Source organism: Glycine max, chromosome 11 (assembly GCF_000004515.6).
Source record: "Glycine max cultivar Williams 82 chromosome 11, Glycine_max_v4.0, whole genome shotgun sequence".
Classification (NCBI taxonomy): domain Eukaryota; kingdom Viridiplantae; phylum Streptophyta; class Magnoliopsida; order Fabales; family Fabaceae; genus Glycine; species Glycine max.
In genome coordinates this window covers 15,620,629-15,645,297 of record NC_038247.2, presented here as the reverse complement: position 1 = coordinate 15,645,297, position 24,669 = coordinate 15,620,629, and the positions used below count along the sequence as shown (strand labels likewise).

Sequence of the window (24,669 nt, the reverse complement as noted above, 5' to 3'; positions counted from 1 at the left end):
ACCTGATGCATCTTATGCACTTTCTTTCGACAGGTTTCATTGATTAGGTTTCCGCTAGTGGCCGGTCGGATGGTGAGATCGCTCGAATGAAATTAGTGTCTTTATCTTTACTTCTCCTTTATTTCCAATAAAAGACAAGTAAAGAGGGGCAACTGTCATACCGTAATTTCGTCCGGGGATGATCATTTGCAAATGTTTGGATTCTTGCCAGCCGAATTGAGCTGCTTAACACCAATTGTTGCGCGATCCGCAAGGTTTTGTGACGTTTTAGAGGGAAATGTGCAAAATATTCAAAAGGAGGGCAAAAGGGTCATTTTTGGGGCATTTTTCAGCCCCTGGGCCCACTACGAAGCTTAGGGCTGAAGCAACCAGCTCGCTTGGGCGAGCAAGGTTACTTTCGAAGGAAGCAAGCAGCTCACCTGGGTGAGCTGTTGTGCAACCTCCACCCCTCATTTCCTATAAATAGGCGTGAGGGGGGCTGAGGAGAAGGGGCCAGCACCTAAAATCAAAAGGTTTTCAATGAAATTAGTGAGAAAGAAGAGAAAAAAGAAGAAAAAACAAGGTTGAGGCATTTCCGTAACGTTTTCGTGATCGATTCCGTGATCATTCTTCATCGTTCTTCGTTCGTTCTTCGTTCGTCGACCGGTTAGTTTTTACTTTTGAAGTTGTGAATTCATTATGTGCACCCTTAGGGGTCCACTCTTGCTTTCCGCATCTTCATCTTCATTTTCCTACAATCAGTGATCTCATTTCCTTGCGTAAAGCGAGTTTCGACCGATTAATTATGCCATAATCTCATTTTTATCATTGTAAAGCGAGTTTTCATCGATTAATTGTGTCGTAATCTCACTTAATCATTGTAAGATAAAAATTCAACCGATCGTTTATGTTGTAACCTCAGTTAATCATTGAAAAATAAAGTTTCAACCGGTCATTTACTTTCAAGCCATTTTTTTAATGAGTTTGGAAGTAACCAAGTGAAACCAAAGCTAAAATCAACTCATAATCAAGCTTTTATCCACAAAAAAATCGCTTAAATCCGTTCAAAGGTCCAATGCCTTGACGCCTTTTTTTTTTACTTTTATTGGTTAAAATGAACCTTTTAAAAGTCTAAAATCAACCCTACGTGCAACTTTCTTGCTTTCAAAGAACTACGTAGGTTTGAGGTTCTCATCGCAATTGAGGATACGTAGGAGCAAGAGTCATGCTCTTGTCAACCCCAAAAGGATAAAAAAATAGAAAGGGAAAATAAAATAAGATTTGAAGTCATGATTTTGCACATTTGATTAAAGGCTGTCGTCCCTTATGACGGACGCATGGGGTGCTAATACCTTCCCCGCATGTAAAAACTCCCAAACTTTTGTTCTTAAAATTTGTAGACTCGCTTTTGGTTTTTTCTAACATTTTCCTCAAATAAACATTGGTGGCGACTCCGCGCGTTTTCCATCCTTGGAATCCGTGAGTCTGGCATCGCCCTCCCACCGAAGGGTAGGTTGTGACAGAATTCTACAAAAAAGAAGTCGCTAGTTTTCTTTTATATTGAAAAAAATACACTTCTTATTGGTTCATAGCTTAATGTCTCAAATGGATCAAATTATTGGTGATGGTCAAGCAAGACATCATTTCTGGCTGAGAGTAACAGAAAATTACAACAACTTTCGTGGCAATCTCGATAAGAGAACATTGAATCAAGTGAAATCTTGATGGCAAAAAAATTAATGCGACCGTTCAAAAGTTCAAGGGCCATTATAAGCAAGTTGTTGATTTGAAGAAAAGCAGGTACACAGAGAACGATGTAATGGTTCATGCATATGCCATTTGGAAGGAAGATGAGGGAAGTTATTTTACTTTAGAGCATGCATGGAAACTACTGAAAAATCAACCAAAATGATTAGATCAAAGAAACTAGTTCTAAAAGAACACAAATTTCTACTAAAGGGGATTATACGTCATCATCTAATCTTAAGACAAATATTGGGGCTATAAAAAGTGACACACCATCATCAATCCCCCGCTCAATAGGAAAAAGGTCAGCCGAGAGGAAGATGAAGGGGAAAAGAGTTGCAACGTCTTCGTCGATTGTAGACTTGACGGGCATGGAAGCAGCAATAAGGGAAAAAAGTGAAGCAATTAAAAATGAGTTGCATCATCTTCATCGATTGTATACGAAATCCTAACGAAAGACACATCAACCATGTCTGAAGGGGTCTTTCACCATTGCATAAGTGCATTACAACAATTCGTATACTGCTATACAGATCACCTTCTGATAGTGTTGATGAGTACATTAGAATTGTCGAATGCACTACAATTGAATGCTTATAAGATTTTGTAAAGGGTGTGAACGAGATATTTGGGGACGAGTATTTGAGAAGCCCAAACAACAACGACATTAATTGCCTGCTACAAATTGGAGAGGCACATGAGTTTCCAGGTATGTTGGGTTCTATTGATTGCATGCATTGGGAATGGAAAAATTGCCCAATTGCATAGCAAGACCAATATCATAGAGGTGATCATCACAAATCCATAGTAATACTTGAAGTTGTCGCATCACAAGACTTATGGATCTGACATGCATATTATGGAGTTACAGGTTCAAACAACGACATTAATGTGTTAAACCAATCGCCCTGCTTAATGATGTTTTGCAAGGTCAAGCTCCTCTAGTGCAATTTACAATTAATGAAATCCTATATAATATAGGATACTATATTGGAGATGGCATTTATCCCGATTGGGTCACTTTTGTGAAAACCATCCCCATGCCATAAGGAGAAAAAAGAAAGTTATTTGCAAATGTCAAGAATCGACAAGAAAAGATGTGGAAAGAGCATTTGGTGTGCTAAAATCTTGATTTGCAATTATATGTGGTGCATCACATAACTAGCACACTGATACGATGAATAATATTATAATAGCATGCATTATATTGCATAACATGATTGTTGAACACGAACAAGATACATATAATGATAATGTTGATGTTGATTATGATCATGTAGACAAAGATATTTCAAACATTGATGTATTTCGTGGTGCTCTTCCCGACTTTGCTATATACCTACAAACAAGACGTTATATGCATATAAGAGAAGTTCATCAACAACTTCAAACAGACTTGGTGAAGCATATTTGGAAACGTTTCGGTCATAATAATAATGAAATATAATTTTTCTTGCTTAATGTCAATGTTTTGTATTTTGTTGCTTATGCATGTTATGTATTTTTCTTGAGTTTAACTTTAAGTCATAAATAAAAATTTTAATTATCAAAACATTTATTTTTTAATATTAGTTATTTAATAATTAAAATATTTACAATTAATTACTTAAATTTAATGTTAAAATAATTAATAATATATATTTAAGTGGGATCCATTGTAGGACCTACAAAAGTGACTCAAGATCTCAAGTTAAGATATACCATTAGAGTAAAAAAGAAGCAAAATCTTGATACACATGTGACACTCTAAGATCCATCAAAAAGTGGTTTAAGATCTCAAAATGAGATTCATCAATATGCTCTAAGCCATTTCTTTTCTTAGTATGGACTTGATGCTCCAATCTCTTTTGCATTCTCAGAACAACTACAAGTGAGACTCCAAACTCTCGTTACTATCTTTTGTAACTCTTTACATTCTCTGCCATGTCTTTCTCAACGAAATCTAGGGTGAAGTCTTTTTTTTAGGGGTATACCGGTGTACCCATATTGTTAAGAAAATCTAACTTAATTTGTTAAATGAGACAAGAGAATTATTGTAAATTTGTTGAATATCTGAGTTATTTTGATTTAAAAAATTAATTAGTGCTTTGATTCTCGAGTGTGTATCAATAACTTGTTGAAAATATTAGACTCTTAAATATATAGCAGTATTTCAAAAATTAGTCCTTAATTTTGACCCAAGATTATCTTTAGTTCGTTTTAAAAAACTATCCAATGAACAACCACCTTAATTAATTAGTCAAAATTTTTATTTTATTTTTTAGGGACAGTGATAGTAAAAGGGCAGAGGCAACCTAGTTTAGCATAGGACTGCTCCCGTGCCACTTGTTGAGAGTATAAATAATTTTTTATTAAGGAATTATTTTCTTATAAATAGGGTATATATGCACATTTTCAACAGTTGTTCCTTAAATTAATTATCCAAACAATCCAACATATATAGGTTAAAAACTAATATGATCAAATAATCGTAGGTTTCAAATATAAAAATGGAATTACATTATCAAAATTGAAGTAAAAATTAAGTATAAGACTGATCATCACTATTACAAAAAATATTGTCAATTATTAATAAAAAATATTAAGTACAGTTAAAATTGTATTTATTAAATTATTACTTTTTTGTCAAATAAAAAATAAATTATTAATATAAATATTATTGATTTACATTAGCACTATATGATATCTTATATTGATATTTGATGTAGTAATAAAAGTATTAAGTATATATCAATTTTTTGTACTAACAAAATAGTCTTTAATATATTATATTATCAACTAATGTAAATTTCTAATTCTTATATATATTCATTACTTAATTTCATAAAATAAGTATTATATTATATTATATTAATAAAAAGCAACTCAATGTCTAATTGTTAATATATGGCATTTTTTATAGTGTAAAAAATAAAGATTTAGTCAATTGAATTAGAAAATAAACTAAAGTGGAACATAAACAAATGGAAAAGCCAATGGAGTTATCCAAATGAAGGGACAGTTAAGGACCATTCAATTATGAAAGTAGTGCTAATGTCAACCATATGTACGACGAAGAATGATGGGAGAAAAGTTGAAGGAAGGCTCTATCTAATTAAAACATAAGAAAATAGGTTATGGACTGTGATTGGGTAAACTATTTTACAATGTTATTAAATTACATTAATAGATAATTGTAATTAGATAATAATGTAAAATTATTTTATACTCTAATATATCACTGTATATGAACAACTGAACATTAAACTCTTAAAACATAGGCAATAACTAAACATATCAATTCCATGAAAATGATAGCAATGTCATTAAGAACATGATAGATCATGATATAAGAATGCTAAAAGGCATCTTATTAGATTAACTAAAAGGATATATTGGTGGGGAATGGGAATCCATTTTTGGTGGCTTTCCGACCAAATTCTTTGCTTGAGAATATGATTTATGGGCATTAGTCTGAGTTAAGATTCTCATGTTCCCATTGCAAAGAATCTTTGAAAGTTTCTTTTTTTTTCCTCCCACTTTTTTCTTTTTTCTTTTCCCCGTGAGGAATAGCATTCCGTGGTCATTTCTCGCTTTGCATTTCAACCAACGCCATCATGTTTGCTCAACCAAATCACAACCATCTTAACAAGTGGATTTGTTCTTTTTTTTTTTTTCTTGTAATAAGATTGACCACTATAGTCTATTGTGGTTGATTCGCATATGTGTTGCTAGCTTCTCACTAAAAGTTTCTTACTGCACTTAAAAAGTGGATCTATATCGTTCTATGTATGTTAATATAGCATCTGTAAAAAAAAAAGAAAAAGAAAAAGGAAATGTAAGTACAATGAGGAATAAAAAATGTATGTCTCCATGTCACACGGGATAGATATGGATTTGGGCTGCATGCAAGTTGTTTTACGTACGAAATCTCAATTCTTAAAATTTGTCTCATTTTATTATATAACATAAACATAAAAACTGAAAAGTAAATGAGAACTATTGGAAGTGTAAACTGCAGCCTTTACATTTATATTTAAACTGTAGACAATCGTATTCTTGCTTTAAAGGAAAATAGTTTAGGGTTGTAATTTTGACAGAAATGGTGATTATTAGTTGATTACAAATCCGTTCTTTTGTTCGAAATCTGTATCCAAAGCAACTAGTATAATCACCTTGATTAACTACGAATCCACAAATTGAACCAGCTGAATGATCATGAACCACGATCTTTTTCCGTACTCACAAGCTCAAATATTAATCATGAACAAATTAGCCTGAGATGTGTAGTAAATCTCTTTTTATCTCTCCGCTCACACAAAAATTCTCATTTTAATAGTTAAGCAGTCTTGCTTGTAGTTGTTTATATACACAACTTCTATAAGAACACTATAAAAACTTATTTGCTTCAATGGTATTCTCAAGTTCCTTAACCTCATGGAATTCTAAATTAAACTTTTTCATCATATTATCTACCATAGAAATATAAAAGAAGATAGATAAAAAGTGAGCAGAGAATACTAATTAAATTTTGAAAAATTAAATCAAATATTTTTTCTACGTTAATTAATTAATAGCACAAAATCCTTTTTTTTTTGTCAAGTTAAGTGAAAAATTATAATAAGTTAGATTTCTTTTCGTCATTTTCGTGTATGTTACTTTCGTACTAAATAGCATGGCTCGTCTATAAATCATCACTTTGTCGTGTGATAGTGATGGATATGAAATTACTTGTTCTCATTCTTCATCTCTTTTCCCGTCCTTCACAATATATTGAAGACAATTCGAAAAAAGTACGTCTCATTTTCAATCGATTGTGACAACCATCATATTACTGTTACTATATTTCTATAAATCTTAATTTAAAACCATTCTAGTTATTAATTAGCCTTAAGATGCACTAATATGGGAAACGAGTTCAGACGATATATTTTACACAGACAAATTTGATACGCATATCTCACAGAAATATTTTCATTATCATTGGTTCCTTATTCTTTTTATCACTTCATATTTTTCTCAAATCAATCAATGGCTGTGCTTTAATATAAAGTTTCCGATGTCTGTGAACACAATTTCTGTGAATATAAATGATATTTTTTTTAGTGAATGTATAATTGATATCTAAACATTAATAAACTTTCCCAACAATTTTAACATACTCGATCATTTTATCCATCTCTTCATTTCTCTTTATCAGATTATTCTTTTAGGGATGAATTGAATTATGATTTTAAAAAACTATCTTGACATAAAAAAAATCCCATGGAAGATTTGATAAGAATGTTATGTCTTTTAAGATTTTTTTAAAAGACTTCAATAATTAGGATTTTATAGTTCAAATTTTAATGGATTTATGGAACATAAATTCATAAGATTTGAAAAACATTATGGATTTTTAAGATTTTAAAGGAATATGTGAATTTTTAAAAAACATTCAAAATTATTGATAAAGATCCATAAATTTTATTCACCTAACACTTTAAATAAAACTTATTTTATACAAAAAAATCCCTAAATTTGTTACATAAAAAAATAATTTTCCCTAACATATTTACAAGCATGATAAGTTATTTCCCTTTGATCAACAATCATGTTAATTGTAAAAAAACTCTATACCACAATGTTTGTTAATAGCATGGATATTTGTAGTAATTCCCACAATAACAATCCTATGAAATAAAGAACATGTCTAACAATTGTTTCAAATTTCATTTATATATTTATCCACTTATAAATGAGTTCATTTCTTAAGTTCATTAAAAATATATATTTCTCATGTTTATATACATTCACGTTCATTTATATGTATAAGAACGTAACCAAGATGTCACAAATTCAAAGAATTGAGAAGATATCTCATATCACAGGTTTTGGAACATGTTAACCATTGATCGAAAGAGTAAAAAGACTTATGAATGTCTACTACTCTCTCAACAAAGGGACAAAGGATTATGTGTAATTGGAAAAGGAAAAAAAAAACATGTCAATCCACTGGAAAAGAAAGAAAGAAAACAAGTCTCATAAAATCTCAAGAGTTTAGATAAGATTATTTAATATGGATTTTCTACTAAAAAGTTTCATGAAATCCATCAAAATTCATCTTAAGAAAGAATTCATCCAAATTTGTATACTCTTGAATATAAAAAAACTTTTTTTAAGTTGTAAAAAATCTTAATTGAATACCCCAAGACTTATTTCTATTTTTGAAAAATCTTGATTGAATATCTCTAAATTTTTTTAAAAAAAATCTTTTAAAAATCATTTGAAATCCTAATTGAATAGAGATCCTATTCTACACTTCTTTCTTTTCTCTTTTTTATATCTCCCATTCGTGTAAAAATCATTGTAAAAATATTTTGAAATTGTTCTATTGTGAAAACAATAGGAAAGTATGCGTTGCTTTCACAATATTATTTCGTCTTCTATTTTTCTCTTTTCTTTTCGATTCTCAGTTGCAAGCAAAATTTTAATTAAAGTCCTCCGCATTTTAGTCAAACATATAATATATATCTTACATACAAAAAAATAGGCCTCTTGATTTTAATTACATGAAGAGATCTAAGTGTTTTTCTTTTTAATTACGATCTTTACCCTTTTTAGTTCCATTCACTGCTATTTTTTCGGAGAAAAACTCAATTTAATTTGGATCTGTTTTATTACTTTTTTTAAAAAAAAATAACTGAAAATTTTGATTGGCAAGTTTTACGAAAGTTGTTTTTAAAGACTGTTCTATATTTGGATCTTATATTTGTTTTTTAATTAACATATACAAGTTCAGGAATCTAATTGGAAAAAAAACTTCATTAAAAATTTGGTAAAAAGTTCAGGGATCCACAAAATAATTAAACCTATGACTAATAATTCTGTAAAAAAAAAAAAACTAAACCAATCTAATATCAACAAGCATTTTAATATATATGGGCATATCACGTGTTACGTGATCGTACTTAATTAGTAAAGATTAAAATCAACCAATAAAGTTTTAAAAAAAACTAAAATTCCAAATTTAGTTATATTATTTAGGTTTAATTGCATTTTTTAGCTAATTTTTTTTATTTTTTGGTGAACTTTATCCCAAACAAATTAATTTATCACATTTTACTCTTAGCTTTTAAAAAACTTGAATTTTACACCCTTTGTCATTTTACTTCTAACAAATTTATATTTTTTATCCCCAATTTTTTATTTTTTTTTGGCAAATTTTACCTTATTTTTGTGCTTATTAAGGGATAAATAGTTACGGGTTAAAATTCACAAATTTCTTAAAAGTTAAAGATAAAATATGTCAAATTAAACAATAGGGGATAAAATTCACCAAAAATTAAAAATTTAGGGTAAAAAATGCAATTAAACCTATTATTTACAATAATTAAAAGCATATTTTACTCAATCCAAAGAGTTGGTACAATAATGTAAAGTTTCGTTACGTTTATATGATCGTGAACAATTTAATAAAAAAATTTGTGTTTAATTTTTATTGTGTATAAAATTTGTTTAGACTAACAGTCAGTCATATACCCGTAAGTAGATTAGTCTCTAATCTAATCCGTTTCTGGGAGAAAAAAAAACATATTTTACTCTTCATTTGAAAATACCATTCTCATGACGTTCTCACCTGGCAATGCATGACATCATCAAATTAAAAAATATATATTTTGATTACTTTGCCAAACTCACCAGAGAGTTAGTTTTTAATAAAAAAAAATTAAAACAAGTGTTTATATTATTATCAAATTCTCATATTAAGATATTAAAAAATATATTGCAGATATTTTTTTAAAAATCCACATGATAATTATTATGAAGTGTTATACATATATATATATATATATATATATATATATATATATATATATATATATATATATATATATATATATATATATATATATATATGAAAACTTGATGATAATTATGCAAGAATTCGGTCTAAGTTTTGTCCCTTATTTTTATAGGACCAACTGTCACAAAATCAATTCCTTTAGCTGTAAATGTAATGATAAGTTTGTCATATATATCATGATTTGGAGAATTTGCCAAGTGGTAATATTAAGTCCATCTAAGGGAGCAGATTCGGTATCAGTCCTCATGCCAAAATTATTCCAATCCACATGCTTGAAACCACTTAAGAACTCAGCTTTAACTTTACACAAAGTCGCTCACAGATTCTATCCTGGCCGCATTAAATATTCTCAAAAATCAGAATCAAGAACAAGGGGAAGTAATGTGGAGATACTGTTCAAGGAATCTTTGGTCTATTTATTTTTATGGTTTCTATAAGTTGTCTATGAAATGTTTGTCTAATTTTGCATGATGAATGGGTATCAGCATATCAGATACGATTTTATAAATAATCCTCTACTATTTGTGTCTTATCACAAGTGGTTTAGTGACTTTGGTCTTTGATGACGCATAAAATATATTCCACATTAGCTTTAATCTATGAAATGTTTATTTTCTAATTTAATCACTAGTACCATGCACTTATTCTTGTTGTACTACATATATGTTTGGTATTTCCAATTAATATTAATGCAGATTTGCATGCAGTTGACACATGCATTTGCCTGTGGAATGGCTGGTTTTAAATAAAACTGAATCAGATTCTAACACATTCTTTAATTATTTTTGGGTAGTGGATTAGCCTGGTATATGCCATACAGTTAGAGTTCCTATAAGACCAACAACAACAACAACACCTTATCCCACTAGGTGGGGTCGACTACATGGATCAACTTCCGTCATAATGTTCTATCAAGTACCATACTTCTATCCAAATCATTAAGTTCGAGATCCTTCTTGATAACCTCTCTTATAGTCTTTTTGGGTCTTCCTCTGTCTCGAATTGTTTGTCTTCTCTCCATCTGGTCTACTCTCCTCACTACAGAGTCTACCGATCTTCTCTCTACATGCCCAAACCATCTAAATTTACATATATATATATATATATATATATTTCATGCATTCATGATATAATTTAGTTACAAACCTAAGAAAGTGAGAAGAGAGAACTATATATTTCCAAATACGTACTTTAGAATATGTTTAATAGACATTCCAAAGTCTTAATAGGGAGTGTGAGGCAACTGAACTAGAAAAGAAAATGATGATTGGTTATTTCAAAGTAAATTGCTTTTACTCTTAAAAGTACATGAATAAAAGTGGAAAAAATGTAACTTTGTGTTATAGTGAGAATACTATATATTAAGTTTAACTATAAACTTCAATTCATTTAAATAGAACTTTTAAAATATAAACTACTCCACTTTAAATTTATTTTTAACTAATATAAAATCAATTTTTTAAAATCAAAATCTTCTAATATAATAAAGTTTGAAAATTATATAATGCTGAGTCAAATATGAAGGCCAAGTACATTAACATGTGTCACATGATAAACATGAACTGCGTAGTTATTCTAACACCTCCTAACCCCTTCACTAGCCAACAACAATCAATCATTTTCTGCCATAGCATTATGACAGTACATCATTTAGGTCTGAATACATTATTCTATATATTTTCACGAAGTGAACAAGTGAAATTAAGTTGTACACGGATAAGAACTAAAACCATACAAAAAAAATAAAAAAGCTGGCACAAGAATCTGCTTCATTAACCAAGGTACAAATCAAGGGCAAGGTAAGTGATCCTCTATATATGCTGCATATTTAACCAAATGTAAGTATAGAAGCAAGTACAATTCTTGCTTTCACTTTTAATTAGGTCCCGCTAGCTAGCTTGCTCAGGATTCTAGAGGATGGGACTAATTGCATTTTTTGTGCCAAAGAAAGAATGAAAATTTCAGGTCCACCTTCATCCTATTTCAAATTTTCAGACTGTGGGGGCTGAATAAGTTCCAAACTTATGGATGCAGACAAAACAGAACGTATTCTTATATTCTATTCGTTACCCTCCAAACAGTCCCATGCAAGCATCTTAACTGTTTTTTTTTTTCTAAAATAAAACTTTTCTTGTATTTCAAGGTGCTCTAGTCAATGGAATTAATCCTTCTTATTATGAGTTCTTCATGTACAACAAATTAAGAAGTTTTCTTTTTATCAGTAAATATTAATAATTATTAATAATTATTTTGTTAGACTTATTAGTGAGAAAATTTTAATTCACAATTTCTATTTCCTTTCTTTTTCTTTTCATTATTAAATCAATCTTATATTTTCAACAAGCTGACTCATTGGCTTTTATGTATGCGTACTTTAACATACATAACATTCAACAAAATCATCATCCATTATGTCAAAATTATTTTTGCACGTAATCACAAGATCAAACTGTGGAACAAAAACATTTAGTCCTTTAACTTAGAAGAATCTTCCACTAGAGCAAATTAAGATATGTAATGGATGAGCTTTGGCAGTTCCAAGTCGAGAGGAATATAAGATTCCCCAGAACCAAGTCAGGAAAAATAAAACAAAAATAAAATCCTGTTTCAAATTTTGGGAATATGATTCCCACTTTTGCCAGGCAAGCGAATAAGAATGCACATTTGGTTAAAATTTGAAGGATCAATTCCAGAATCTAATGCAGTTAGGAACTAGATATTTGCATACTAATTCTTTTTTTTGGTATAAATTTTACAATATTTTAATTTATATACAGATATTGTCAAGTTTTAACAGTACAGTTGTTAGAGGCAAAGGAAAAAAGTGTTATAACTTACACAGGACATGCATGTCTAATGAAATTTGAGCGTGAAAAGAATAAACCTTAGTAATACAATCATATACACACTAATGTTTAAGATTGTTTTAATCTTCATCATTCATTCAAATTATATGATTAACATTCCCTCTTCACATGCTCTCACTTTTCACTCATATGCTCCCAAAATATAATTTATATATATATATATATATATATATATATATATATATATATATATTAAACAGGAACTCAAATGGAATGTGCCTTAGAATAGAAATTAAAGTGGAACTAAGAAAGAGGGTCCACAAGCATAACACAAGTGAGGAAAAAAGTGGGAAGGGTCTATTTGTCAGGTCACCATGCATAAAGGATTAAGTTCTGTTTTCCATTGGTTGTAGCAAAGATTCCATGTGTTACTAGTTCCCCTCCAACTCTCATATCTATAACTACCTATCTAAGCAGGTTTTGCAAGGAAGAGAAATATAATGTGCAGCGGAGAAACAAGGCAAAGCACCACAAGTTGACAGAGAGAGCTTATATATTATTACCGTCAATTCTTATAATAACACTTGCAAATAGAGCATTATCAACTTTCACCTTTCATAGGTATAGTAAAGTGATCATTCAGGGAATAGAAGCCTGATCAGGTAAAGGCACAATCAATCATCAGGTTGATTATGCTGTTTGATTGATTTTAAAATGTTATGGACTCATATATATATATATGGTGCTTATAAAGAGTACTTAATTATAAGTGGCTTTTGCAGGTTGAATGTACAGTACTCATCAGCAACATCAAGGAAAGAACATTCACTCTTCTTCTTCTTCTTCCAGAATGCCAATCCCTTCTGAGAGGCATATGTTCCTTCAAACAGGAAATGGCTCTGGTGATTCTGGACTTGTTCTCTCAACTGATGCTAAGCCTAGATTGAAATGGACACCTGATCTTCATGCAAGGTTTATAGAAGCTGTGCAACAATTAGGAGGAGCTGACAGTGAGTATATACTATATACTATATACTATATACTATATAATAAAATACACATCCATTTGTTGATCATCAAATCTTGAACTGAAGAGCATAGAACTTTAGATCTAATTGACTAATTCAAAGTGCAAAATTTATACTGCAGAGGCAACTCCAAAAACGGTAATGAAACTCATGGGGATTCCAGGGCTTACCTTGTATCATCTGAAGAGCCATCTCCAGGTAAAAATCATTAGTTAATTTTCTCTATTATGTTTATATTATTTACAATATTTTCTGTCCTCTTGTGACTGCTATTTCTAGTACATGAATTATTTCAACAGTCCTTGCGTGCCAAATGAACTCCAGCATCATTCTCCTTCTCAAGTTTGAGTTCTACTCACAACAACTAAACAAGTCTAGTTTTTATTTCCATTCAAAATATATAACATTAGGTTTTATTAGAAAAAAAGATTTGACTCCTATAACTTGTGAAAGTAAGGGTGCATCCTCCATTTTTTTATATACAATAGTCGCACTGAGGTTTGAACTTAAATCTCGCACCACTAAATTGACCCTAGTGATTCATCCACCATTAATTTTAAGTTAAATTGAAACAAAAGAAAATCTACCAATAGAATATATGAAATTTTGTCTCTATAAATAAGATGGGAAATACATCTTCATTCTAAGACTTTCATACCATATGAATCTACGTGCAAAAGAAAGTTACATGCAAAACATGATCTTATTCTCCTTCACCATAATCTTTTTTTGTGTGTGTGTGAGAAAATCCTTTACCATAATCTATTACATTACCAAAATTACTTTAGTATAATCATAAAATAACTTGTCTCCAGGTTTGCAGGCCTAGTACATAACATGTTTTTGCTAAAAAAATATGATTCTTATAGCTGCTAATAATATATTTGCGTTTCTGATTCATCATATAGAGCTGCTAATTGTTATGCAAAGATATTTTCATATATACAATATATATAGACAAAGCTAAAAACCCAGTATAACTATCTGACCTTGACTTGTATGGTGCAATTACTGATCCTTTCCTTTTCCCCACCAGAAATACAGACTGAGCAAGAGTCTGCATGGACAAAGTAACAATGCGACACACAAAATAAGTAAGAGAACAATCTCTTCCATTATGTCTAACATCTAATGAACCACAAAGCTTTGTTTCTGAACAACAAAACTGGTTTCTCAGCCATAAATTCAGGTTCAGCAACAGATGAAAGACTCAGAGAAAACAACGAAACTCATGTCATGAATAATTTAAACCTTGCCCCTCAGTCTATCAACAAGTAAGAAACTTCAACAGTTTTCACACATGCTTTCTTGTAGCTAGTATGAACATTCTAATTTCTACCACTAAAGGTTTTTTTATATTAACATTCATTAACTTCCCTTGTACGTGGCAGAGATTTACACATAAGTGAGGCACTGCAGATGCAAATAGAGGTGCAGAGAAGACTAAATGAGCAACTTCAGGTGTGTTAAACAAACTTATACCATTACCATGCATGCATTTTCATCCCATCAACCTGAAAAATTATTATGGGAGAGACCATCGTGGTCCTAACTAATTTACGTATGACACCTAATTGAATATTATTTCTAACTCTTTCTCATAAATAAAAGAATTTAAGGTTTAAAAGTATTTTTCATAATATATATATATATATATATATATATATATATATATATATATATATAATATCCTATTTTTTTTAGTTTATTACCTAAAAGATATTTTTTATTTTATTTTACTACTGACATTTTTTAATTTTAATTTTTAGTATTTATTGTTAATCTAAGTCTATTAAATAATAATATGATATTTTATTAATTTGTCACGTCAAGAATCGAGACTAATAATATTACCAAAAATAAAAATTTAAAAATATTAAATAAAAAAAGTTAGATAATGAATTAAACAAAGAATATATTATTTATTTAGTCAAAATTTAATTCTGTATCACTTAGAAATTCATCAAAACAATGGACACGTGATAGTTAGAAACTATATAATAATTTTTCCGTCTCGACCCACTTATGCAAACAATTGACTTAACATTAAGTCATTTCAGCTTTTTCTCATAACAAAAATTCTAACTAAAAACCCATCTGACCACATATTCAGGTGCAAAGACTCCTGCAGCTACGTATTGAGGCTCAAGGAAAATACCTTCAGGCAGTGTTAGAGAAGGCTCAGGAAACACTTGGTAGACAGAATTTAGGAGTAGTAGGACTTGAAGCTGCCAAACTTCAACTCTCAGAGCTAGTGTCAAAAGTGTCCTCTCAGTGCCTGAATTCAGCATTTTCAGAGCTGAAGGAGATACAGGGATTTAGCCCCCACCATCAAAAACAAACACAAACCAACAACAACCAGCCTATAAATGCAAATGACTGTTCCATGGACAGTTGTCTCACATCCTGTGAGGGATCATCACAAAAAGATCAGCAAGAGATACAAAATAGAGGGATGAACTTAATACCCTTCAATGTTCACACATTCATGGAGGGTCCAAATCTTAATAACCTACCAAACACTGACCTCAAGTGGTGTGATCCTGTGAAGAAGAACAACACCTTCCTTACCCGATTGAGCATGCATGCAGAAAGAAGTCCTAGCAACTTGTCTATGAGCATTGGATTACTTGAAGGAGAAACAACTGAGAATAGAAGCACCATTGTTAGGACAGAATCAATTAAACCAGCTGTGGCTGAGAAAGTTTCTCAAGATTATGGATTGCCATCTAACTACTTTGCTGCTTCAAAACTGGACCAAACCACTGAAGATAATAAAGACACTAAAACTAGTTGCAAACAACTGGACTTGAATGGATTCAGTTGGAACTGATGAGAAGAGAAAGCACAATGGAAGCACACAGAAAGCAAAGTTACTCCAATTTCTGGCAGGAAACAATGTATTTACTGTAAACAATGTATCAGCTTCTGTTTCTTTCAGCTCATGGTGGTCATGACTAGCCAAATATGAGTTACTTTTAGTAGAATGCAAAGTTGCAACTAACAAATTTGTAAGCAGTAATTATAATGGATATAGAGTATATCGTTTTATTCTATATATATGCTTATTCAAAGTTTAAAACATGCACGCGTGCCTGATATGTATTTGAGATATGTCGCATATAAGAAAATACTAGACTAATTATAAGCACATGCATCTTACTTTTCAGTCTCATTTTTACCTCTTTTTTTCCTTCTATTTCTATTTGTCTCTTCTTTTTTTCATCAAATCGCAATCACTTATTATATCTATCATTTTACCTTTCTTCCTTCCGCCCCAATTAATATTCATCCTAAAATGAGATGGATGCAAATTAACTATCTCATATAATATTTTGGAAACAAATTTTAAATTATAATTTTGATTTTTCTATAATTTTAAATTCACGATTTTGATTTTCTTATTTATAAATCAAGATATTTAATTCCCTTAGAGCTTATGTAGATCGTTGACATAACATAGATTAAATAAAATAAAAAATAAAAAATTTCTTAATAAAAATTGAACTCATGATTTTTTATTCATAACCAAGACAATAAATAAGTAACACTTATTTTATTCAATTAAATACAAAATCATTATTTTTTATGTATTATTAATCAAAAGTTATTTTTTAAAAATAATTATCAAAATTTATAAATTAAAATATTTAATATATAAATCTTTTTACTTTTATTTTATATCATTTTATATGTTTTATTTTAAATAGTTTAAAATTTTTTTTATTTTATCAAATTATAATTAAATTTCATAAATTAATAGGTAAATTATTTACATATTTTTTTGTAAATTGAATATACAAATTATTTACATAAAATTAAAAATATTTATATATTAAAATATTTTTTAGTTTATAAATTTTAATAATTTGAAAAAATTAATAACTCTTGACTAATGATACATATAAAATAATGTTAATATAGTTAATTAAACAAAACAAATATTTTATTGTCTTATCTATGAATAATTTTACGTAAATAGTTAGAGTAAAAATAATTTGTATATTAAAATAAATTTACAAAAAAATTATGTAAATAATTTAATATTAATTTAAGAAATAAAAATATGTATAATATTCAAAATAAAAATGTATAAAATGATATAAAATAAAATTTAATATTAAAAATTTTTTAATTTATAAATTTTGATCATTTAAGAAAATAACTCTTGACTATTAATGTAGCTAATTAAACAAAGCAAGTATTTTAGTGATTTATTTGTTTTGTCTAAGAATAAAAGATCATGATTTTAATTCCTATTAAGACATTTTTATTTTTCACTTTATTATTTTTTTCTACATAAGCATCATGTCAACCATTTATATAAGTTCCTCGTCAGCATCAATATAACATATCAAAGTCATGATAGATAGATAGAAGGACCAAAATTGTTTATTTAAAAAAATAAAAAAATATCTTGATTTAGAAATAGAAAGACCAAAATTGTGAATTTAAACATAAACTTATTGAGAAACAAAATTTCAATTTAGCCAAAAAGAAAAGGTAGAGGAAAAAACAATAAAAATGTAATAAATAATATGATGAGAAAATAAGAGAGATAAAATAAATTAAAAAAATAAGTATATATTTGTAATAAACCTTTATTAACGAATATATATATATATATATATATATATATATATATATATATATATATATATAATTCATTTTTTTTATATTTATGCACTATACATTACTCATTTTGTGTCTTATATACTTTTCTTTTACCTCCTCCTTAATTCTTTTTTAATTGTAGATATGTATTGTGAAAGAAAAATTATAAGAACAAATCATTATTTAATAATGGACATCATCTTCTTCAACTGAACTTTTTATATATTCAATTTAAGGAATATCTTTTGTTTTCTCTTTTTTTATTGTAAAAATGATCATTTACTTCAACATATGTAGAGTCATATAATAGAAATATATTTAAATGAATTATTTATTTTTTATTGTATAAATGTTTTAAAAATTATATTTAAACAACAAATGAAATGGAATAGGTTCATATGCTAATTGTTAAAATAATATTAATTACATAGCAAAAATAATGATATTATTTAATGATTAACAAAATCTTAAAAAAGAAAAAAAAAGAAAAATGAGGATGAATATTAATACTCAAATTGTGTCAAACAAAGAAATTTAATTACAATACATTAGAGCATCTCTAATGAAATGCTTACATGAGTTGTTTAATTTTAAGTAACTTTGCTTAAGTTTCTTTTTTTCTCATGGAGCATGTGACGTGGAATTGTTTATATAAGCATCATTAATTATATAAACAATCATTGTTTAATAACATTATATCATAAATAATATATTTTTAAGTATCATAAAACACACAAAATTAATTTAAGCACTCACTTTAGTAATTTTAGTATTTGAGTAAAATTTTGTTTAAAATACTTATATCTATATGAAATTATAAAACGCACAAAATTATGATAAATAATTCATATAAGCAACTATGTATTGTAAATGCTTTTAATAATATAAATTTGTATATTAATATTTAGTTACATATTAACATATACGGTTTTTCAAAGAAAATTATGGCAAGTTTATTAATTTTAATAATAATTATTTGGAAAAAAAGTATTTAGGCACCTTAAACTTTATTCCTTTTATAAATAGACATTCTAAACTTTAATTTTGCCTAATTGATTTCTAACTTTATCTATTTTACAAATAGACACTATGAACTTTAATTTCTTTTCAATCAATCCTTAAACTTTACCTCTTTTGCACCTAGACACCTAATTTCAATTTTATCTCAATTAATTCTTAAAATTGACCCCTTTCATAAACAATATCTTATACTAAATTGGAGTTAAATTACTAAATAAAAAATCTCAAGTGTTTATTTATTTAATCTCAACTGTTTATTAATCTTATTTTTATAAATCACTTTTCAAACATTAAAATATAATAAATTTAGAATTAAAGTTTAAATATATTTTTTATTAGTGTTATTATTATCCGTTTTATATATATCTTTTAAATTCATATTCTTTATTATATTTTAAATATGGAAAAACTAGTTGTAACAAAAAATGAATAATTAAAATTTAATTAAGATAAATAACTTTAAAATATATTACTAAAAAAATTTGAAGATTAATTGAAATGCAATTAAAGTTCAAGGTGTCTATTTACAAAACAGTTAAAGTTTAAATAGTAATATCAATCATAATAAATTTAAAGTTTATGGTGTTTATTTGTGAAAGAAGTAAAGATTAAGGACTAATTGAGATGAAATTAAATTTTAGGGTATCTATTTGTAAAAGGAATATAATTCAAGGGGGTTTAATACTCTTTTCCTTAATTATTTTTTAAAAAAATTATGAAATATTTTTTAATTAATTGACAACTTAAAACTTTTTAAACAGCGTATATGCAGCTTGACAAATATTTTCAATAAGTTTATAGATTTTTTTTTTATTGCAAAGTTTATTTGACAATAATAGTAATATTTGATAGAAAACTTATTTTAGTAGTTTATAATATTTTTATATACTACTTTAAGTAGTGTTTTGACATTTAATTTCATATATTTTATTCTATTGTTACTCTTAATTTTTTTATTAAATTTATTTGTTACCCTTTTTACATAAGGTAAAGTTTTAATATTTTTTTTTACTCATTTGTATGATATACATAATAAAAATATGATCTCTACTTAAATGCATATTATTTTTATTTATTTTAAATTTGGTTTTAAATATTTTAAATATAATATAAAATTAACAGTAGAATGTATAATAATTAAAAATATATAATATATAATTAAAATAATTAATATTTAGTACAATATTATAATTGTTAAAAATAAATAAAAATATATATATTATAATTAAAAAATATATATTAAAATTTACCTAAAAATATCACATTTTTTAAGAAACATAAAAATATCATATAGATATATTAATTTCTATGATAGAAAAATTAAATTAAAATTAAAAAAAAAACAAAAAAAACAAAAAAACAATAGTTGGTGATGGTTTGCGTGGAACTGTGGGCGGCAAGCACCTAACAGTGGCCAGAAGGATCTGATTCACTTTACTCTCAACAGATACGACACATTACCATTCTTCATAAAACCCCAAAACACTCTCTCTCGTGACTCAATCACTTCGTTTTCTCCGCTTTCATCTTCTCATCTCTTCTCTTTTCCCTGTAAGCCTCTTCAATTCAACATCTCTTTTCTTATTCTTATTCCATTACTTCTCTATACTCTGTATTCATATTTCTTAGACTCTGCAATTTTTTTATTCACTTATATACCCCTTCATCAGGGTTTTTCTTTCTGCTTACCAACTGTTGTGATTTTTGTATTAAACAACATCTTTATCTATTCATCGTATTCTTACGGGACATGGGTGTTGTTTGTTTTTAAAGAGAACAGGAAAAAAAGAAGGATTTTTTTTCCTTAAACCCTTTTGATGGGGTTTGGGGTTTAGAGTGACCAAATACATGGGTGAATAATTATACATGTTTTGTTATGTTGGTTAGGAATTGGGGTTGTCATCTAATTTGGAGGTTTTCAATGCAAAGAAACAAACTTTTTTGTTGTGTGTTGACTTTTTTTTTCTTTAATTATTTAGTGATGCAGTTGAGTGCTGCTTCTAGAGTTTCAGAGTCTGTCTTTGGACTGGTTATGACTTATGAGTGTGTTTATGTTTTATGTGCAACAAGTGTTTAAGAATATTTATTGTCTTTGAGAGAGAATGAGACCATTTTGTAGTGTTGTTTTCGTTGTAAATTGGAGCATCGAGTGAAGAGCAGAGTTACCATCCCGCTTCTTCTCATACGCCTCCATAAATCAAGGGCCTTTATATAACAGGATTGGAAAATTTTCCATTCTTTGTAAATTGTAATGGCATAAATTCATTCAAATGTTGTCATATGAAATTGCTTTTACAGTTTTCTATAGGATTAAAACTCTTTTACTTCTTACCTGCCTACCTTTGATATAGTTGTGATAGTTCTGTGGTTCCTTTCTCTGGTTCTGTAATGTGAAATCAACAACTTTAATATCCTGGCCTAGCAGAGGATGGTTGAATGTGCACTAGTAAAGGGGTCTTAGTCTTAGCATTAAGACACAATGGGTTGAGAAGAACTAAGCAAAGAGAAGTATCAAAGTTACTTCTCATTCAATCATCTTGTGTGTGTTGTATTGTGGACTGCTGCATTGTGATTGAATGACATAATTGAGTGAGACATGAAATAATATGAATCAATTATCAGATGTTTCTACAAAATGTTTTGTTGTGTCTTGTACTGTTTTGTCAGTTGAGTATTGTGAGTGGAATCTCGAAGAGACAATCCTTTTCCTACTATTAAGGACTAACTCTTCTAAAAACTTGCGCTGATAGGTGAAGACATAAGATTGTTTTTATGTATCTAACACATGCCATTATTAAAGCATTTTTTTATCGATGTATTGTTACAAAATTAAAGATCTAAAGATTACTTGTGGTCTTGTGGATATAAAAGTTTGTTGCACATTCATTTTTTGCACTTGCATCGTGTTTTTACTGTGTTTTGATCAACAACGTTGATGCATGGATATTTAAAAATTGATGACATACCTGAATCTTACCCACAAGGCACCGGATACCTAAAGAACTTAAAGAAACAACAGTGTTAAAATTTCATCATACTCATCTCACCCAATTTCTGCCCCTGTGCAACATAGATCAGCATTGACAAATATTGTATATGCCATTTATACTCTAGGTGAAATATCATTCCTGTATAATCTTTGGCCTAATCAAAAGATAATTTTATTCTTTCAGTTTCTTCAGAAGGGTATTTGTTGATATTTGATGAATGTATTTGGCAAGCAATGCAAGTCTTGTAGAACTTTAGCTGAATCCAGTTGGATTTCATGTCTTAATTTTTTATTCATTAGTGTGCACGACATATCTTAACTGTCATTGCCCTCTGCAATAGATAACCACTTATTCTGCTAAAGGTTAATTTGGTAGCGTTGATTTATTTTCAGGCTAATCATGGCAACCTTGTCAACTGTGAAGGTTTCCCCCCATTGCATGTTTCAAACAGCAAGCAAAAATCCATCCACTGTTGCCACCACAATGAAGTGCCCTTCTTCTTTTGGGTCTGTGAAGAGCATTTCCAGATCTTTTGGCTTGAAGTCATCCTCTTCATTTAGAGTCACTGCCATGGCTTCTTACAAGGTTAAGCTGATTGGCCCAGATGGAACAGAGAACGAGTTTGAAGCCACTGACGATACTTACATCTTAGATGCAGCAGAGAGTGCTGGAGTTGAACTTCCTTACTCTTGCCGAGCCGGAGCATGCTCTACCTGTGCTGGGAAGATTGTTGCTGGTTCTGTGGACCAGTCTGATGGCTCATTCCTCGATGACAACCAACTGAAGGAAGGCTTTGTGCTTACTTGTGTCTCCTATCCAACTGCAGACTGTGTAATTGAAACTCACAAGGAAGGAGATCTCTATTGAGCAATGCTGGCCTTAAAGTTGGGAATTGGGGAATTTAAGGTAGACTCTGCAACTTGTTTGCTTGTTCTGCTTTAGAGTCAAATTTTCTTTTGGGATTATTAGTGATTTGGTGTAATGATTTTTTGTTTGTGCAAGCAAGCACTGTGATATTAAGACGATAAACACCCGTCGTTTGGCTTTTAAATGGGATAGTTGATGTTTCTTTATTTTTTGGTTTTTTATGCTTTATTCGGTTCTTTTAATGTGTTTCTTGGGTAGCTGTTTTTTTTTAGACTAAAACATATTCTTATTCCCCTGTTTTTAATTAATTCTCATATAAAAAAGGATAGGTACAAGGGGTACCAAAACCCATGTACAAGAGATGACCCTTCAAAGGTTACAAGGTATTTATATCCAATAGGATAATATAAATACTATCTAACCAAAGAAGACACTCATATAGAAAGAACAGCTGCCCATGATTTTAAAACTATGAAAGATCAACTATCACATTAATTCTAAAAAATTATTCTTATTTCCCCTTATTTAAAAAAAAAAATGTTTTTATGCCTCAAAATTTCCCTGTATCCGTCTGTTTCGTATTTTTACTTCTACGAACTCATAATGAACGAACTTATAATGAAGTGTTCTTCACCGAAATATAAGAACAAGTTTTCTGCAAATTTCAGTATTTAAAAGTTAAAACTACTATAGTTCATCAAATTTACTCAAAGTTTATGTTAGATATACAAAATTTTCTTGAATCAATGATAATATAAAGTTGTGAGCGAAATTAATTTATGAATCAATGGCAATATAAAGTTGTGAGCCAAATTAATTTATGATCCAATTGATTAAGGAATATTCATAGTTTCAAGAATATAAAAAATAAATCCATATGTCAATTGTCAAACGTTAATCTATAAAAAAATGTAAAATTTAGCTAATGCAGAGATGAAATGTTATAGCTTGGCATGCATTCATAGCATAAGAAGAGAAGATATAGTTGCTTTATGGGTCAATTTGTTTCCAAAGGAAAAGATTCACTTGAGTGTAGATGGGTTCACATAGTCCAATTTTATTCTTTCATTGTATTAACATAGGGAGTTGCTATTGGTCCTACAGGAACTGTTATTGTCTTCTTCTAACTTTTTAAATTTATGGAAAAGATTATTTTATCCCTCATTTCAAACCCACCATACTTTTTTTTATGAGTCAAAATAAATAAACAACATAATTATATTTTCGTTATATGTTTTTAAAGCGGAAACAAATACATAGTGAAAACATATTTCTATCTATAAAATCTAAAACGAAAACATGATTAGTTTTAGATTTTATATGTGGAATCACGTTTCCGTTATAGTGCAACAGGTGCGAACAAAATCTGAAACGAAAACACATTTCCGCATACAAAATTTAAAATGAAAATATATTTTGTTCGCGCCTCATGCACCATAATGGAAACATGATTCCATGGGAATAGCATTTTTGAAAGAAAAGAAAAATGTTTCATCCACTTGGTAGGGGCCAATAGCAATAATGTTGGAGTCAATAGCAATCTACTTTAACATAAGGGGCTTTGCTAGGTGCACCAAATGTATTGCTTGTGCACCCAGCATTAAAACAAAATTTCAAAAATACCCTTAAGTGTTTTTTATTTTTATGGATTACATAATCCGTATAACTCATACAGATTACGTGATCCGTATAACTTATATGGATCATGTAATCCATATAACTCATGGATCACGTAATCCGTATGAGTTTTTAAATTTTTTAATAAATTATTTTTTTAATAGTAATTATTTTTT

The 24,669-nt window shown here is 28.9% G+C and overlaps 2 protein-coding genes across 2 annotated transcripts; both read left to right on the top strand.

Annotated features, from left to right (window-relative positions):
* Nucleotides 1-12,776: 12,776 nt before the first annotated feature.
* On the top strand, nt 12,777-16,467 carry PHR19 (MYB-CC domain-containing transcription factor PHR19). Its single transcript, XM_014764123.3, has 7 exons — nt 12,777-13,019; nt 13,140-13,367; nt 13,507-13,583; nt 14,422-14,479; nt 14,563-14,659; nt 14,777-14,846; nt 15,499-16,467. Exons 2-7 carry the CDS (start codon nt 13,145-13,147, stop codon nt 16,216-16,218), a joined length of 1,245 nt encoding a protein of 414 aa, XP_014619609.1. The 5' UTR covers nt 12,777-13,019; nt 13,140-13,144; the 3' UTR covers nt 16,219-16,467.
* Nucleotides 16,468-20,455: 3,988 nt separating this feature from the next.
* LOC100785611 (ferredoxin-3, chloroplastic-like) lies at nt 20,456-23,082 on the top strand. Its single transcript, NM_001254420.3, has 2 exons — nt 20,456-20,570; nt 22,402-23,082. The coding sequence occupies exon 2, from the start codon at nt 22,409-22,411 to the stop codon at nt 22,874-22,876; it is 468 nt and encodes a 155-aa protein (NP_001241349.1). The 5' UTR covers nt 20,456-20,570; nt 22,402-22,408; the 3' UTR covers nt 22,877-23,082.
* Nucleotides 23,083-24,669: the final 1,587 nt, after the last annotated feature.

Excerpts from the sequence above, each read along its gene's own strand:
- PHR19 (XM_014764123.3), top strand. The coding sequence starts at position 13,145 with ATGTACAGTACTCATCAGCAACATCAAGGAAAGAACATTCACTCTTCT. Across the intron at positions 13,368-13,506 it reads ACAATTAGGAGGAGCTGACA|AGGCAACTCCAAAAACGGTA; the intron begins GTGAGTATATAC and ends TTTATACTGCAG. Across the intron at positions 14,480-14,562 it reads CAATGCGACACACAAAATAA|CCATAAATTCAGGTTCAGCA; the intron begins GTAAGAGAACAA and ends CTGGTTTCTCAG.
- LOC100785611 (NM_001254420.3), top strand. The coding sequence starts at position 22,409 with ATGGCAACCTTGTCAACTGTGAAGGTTTCCCCCCATTGCATGTTTCAA.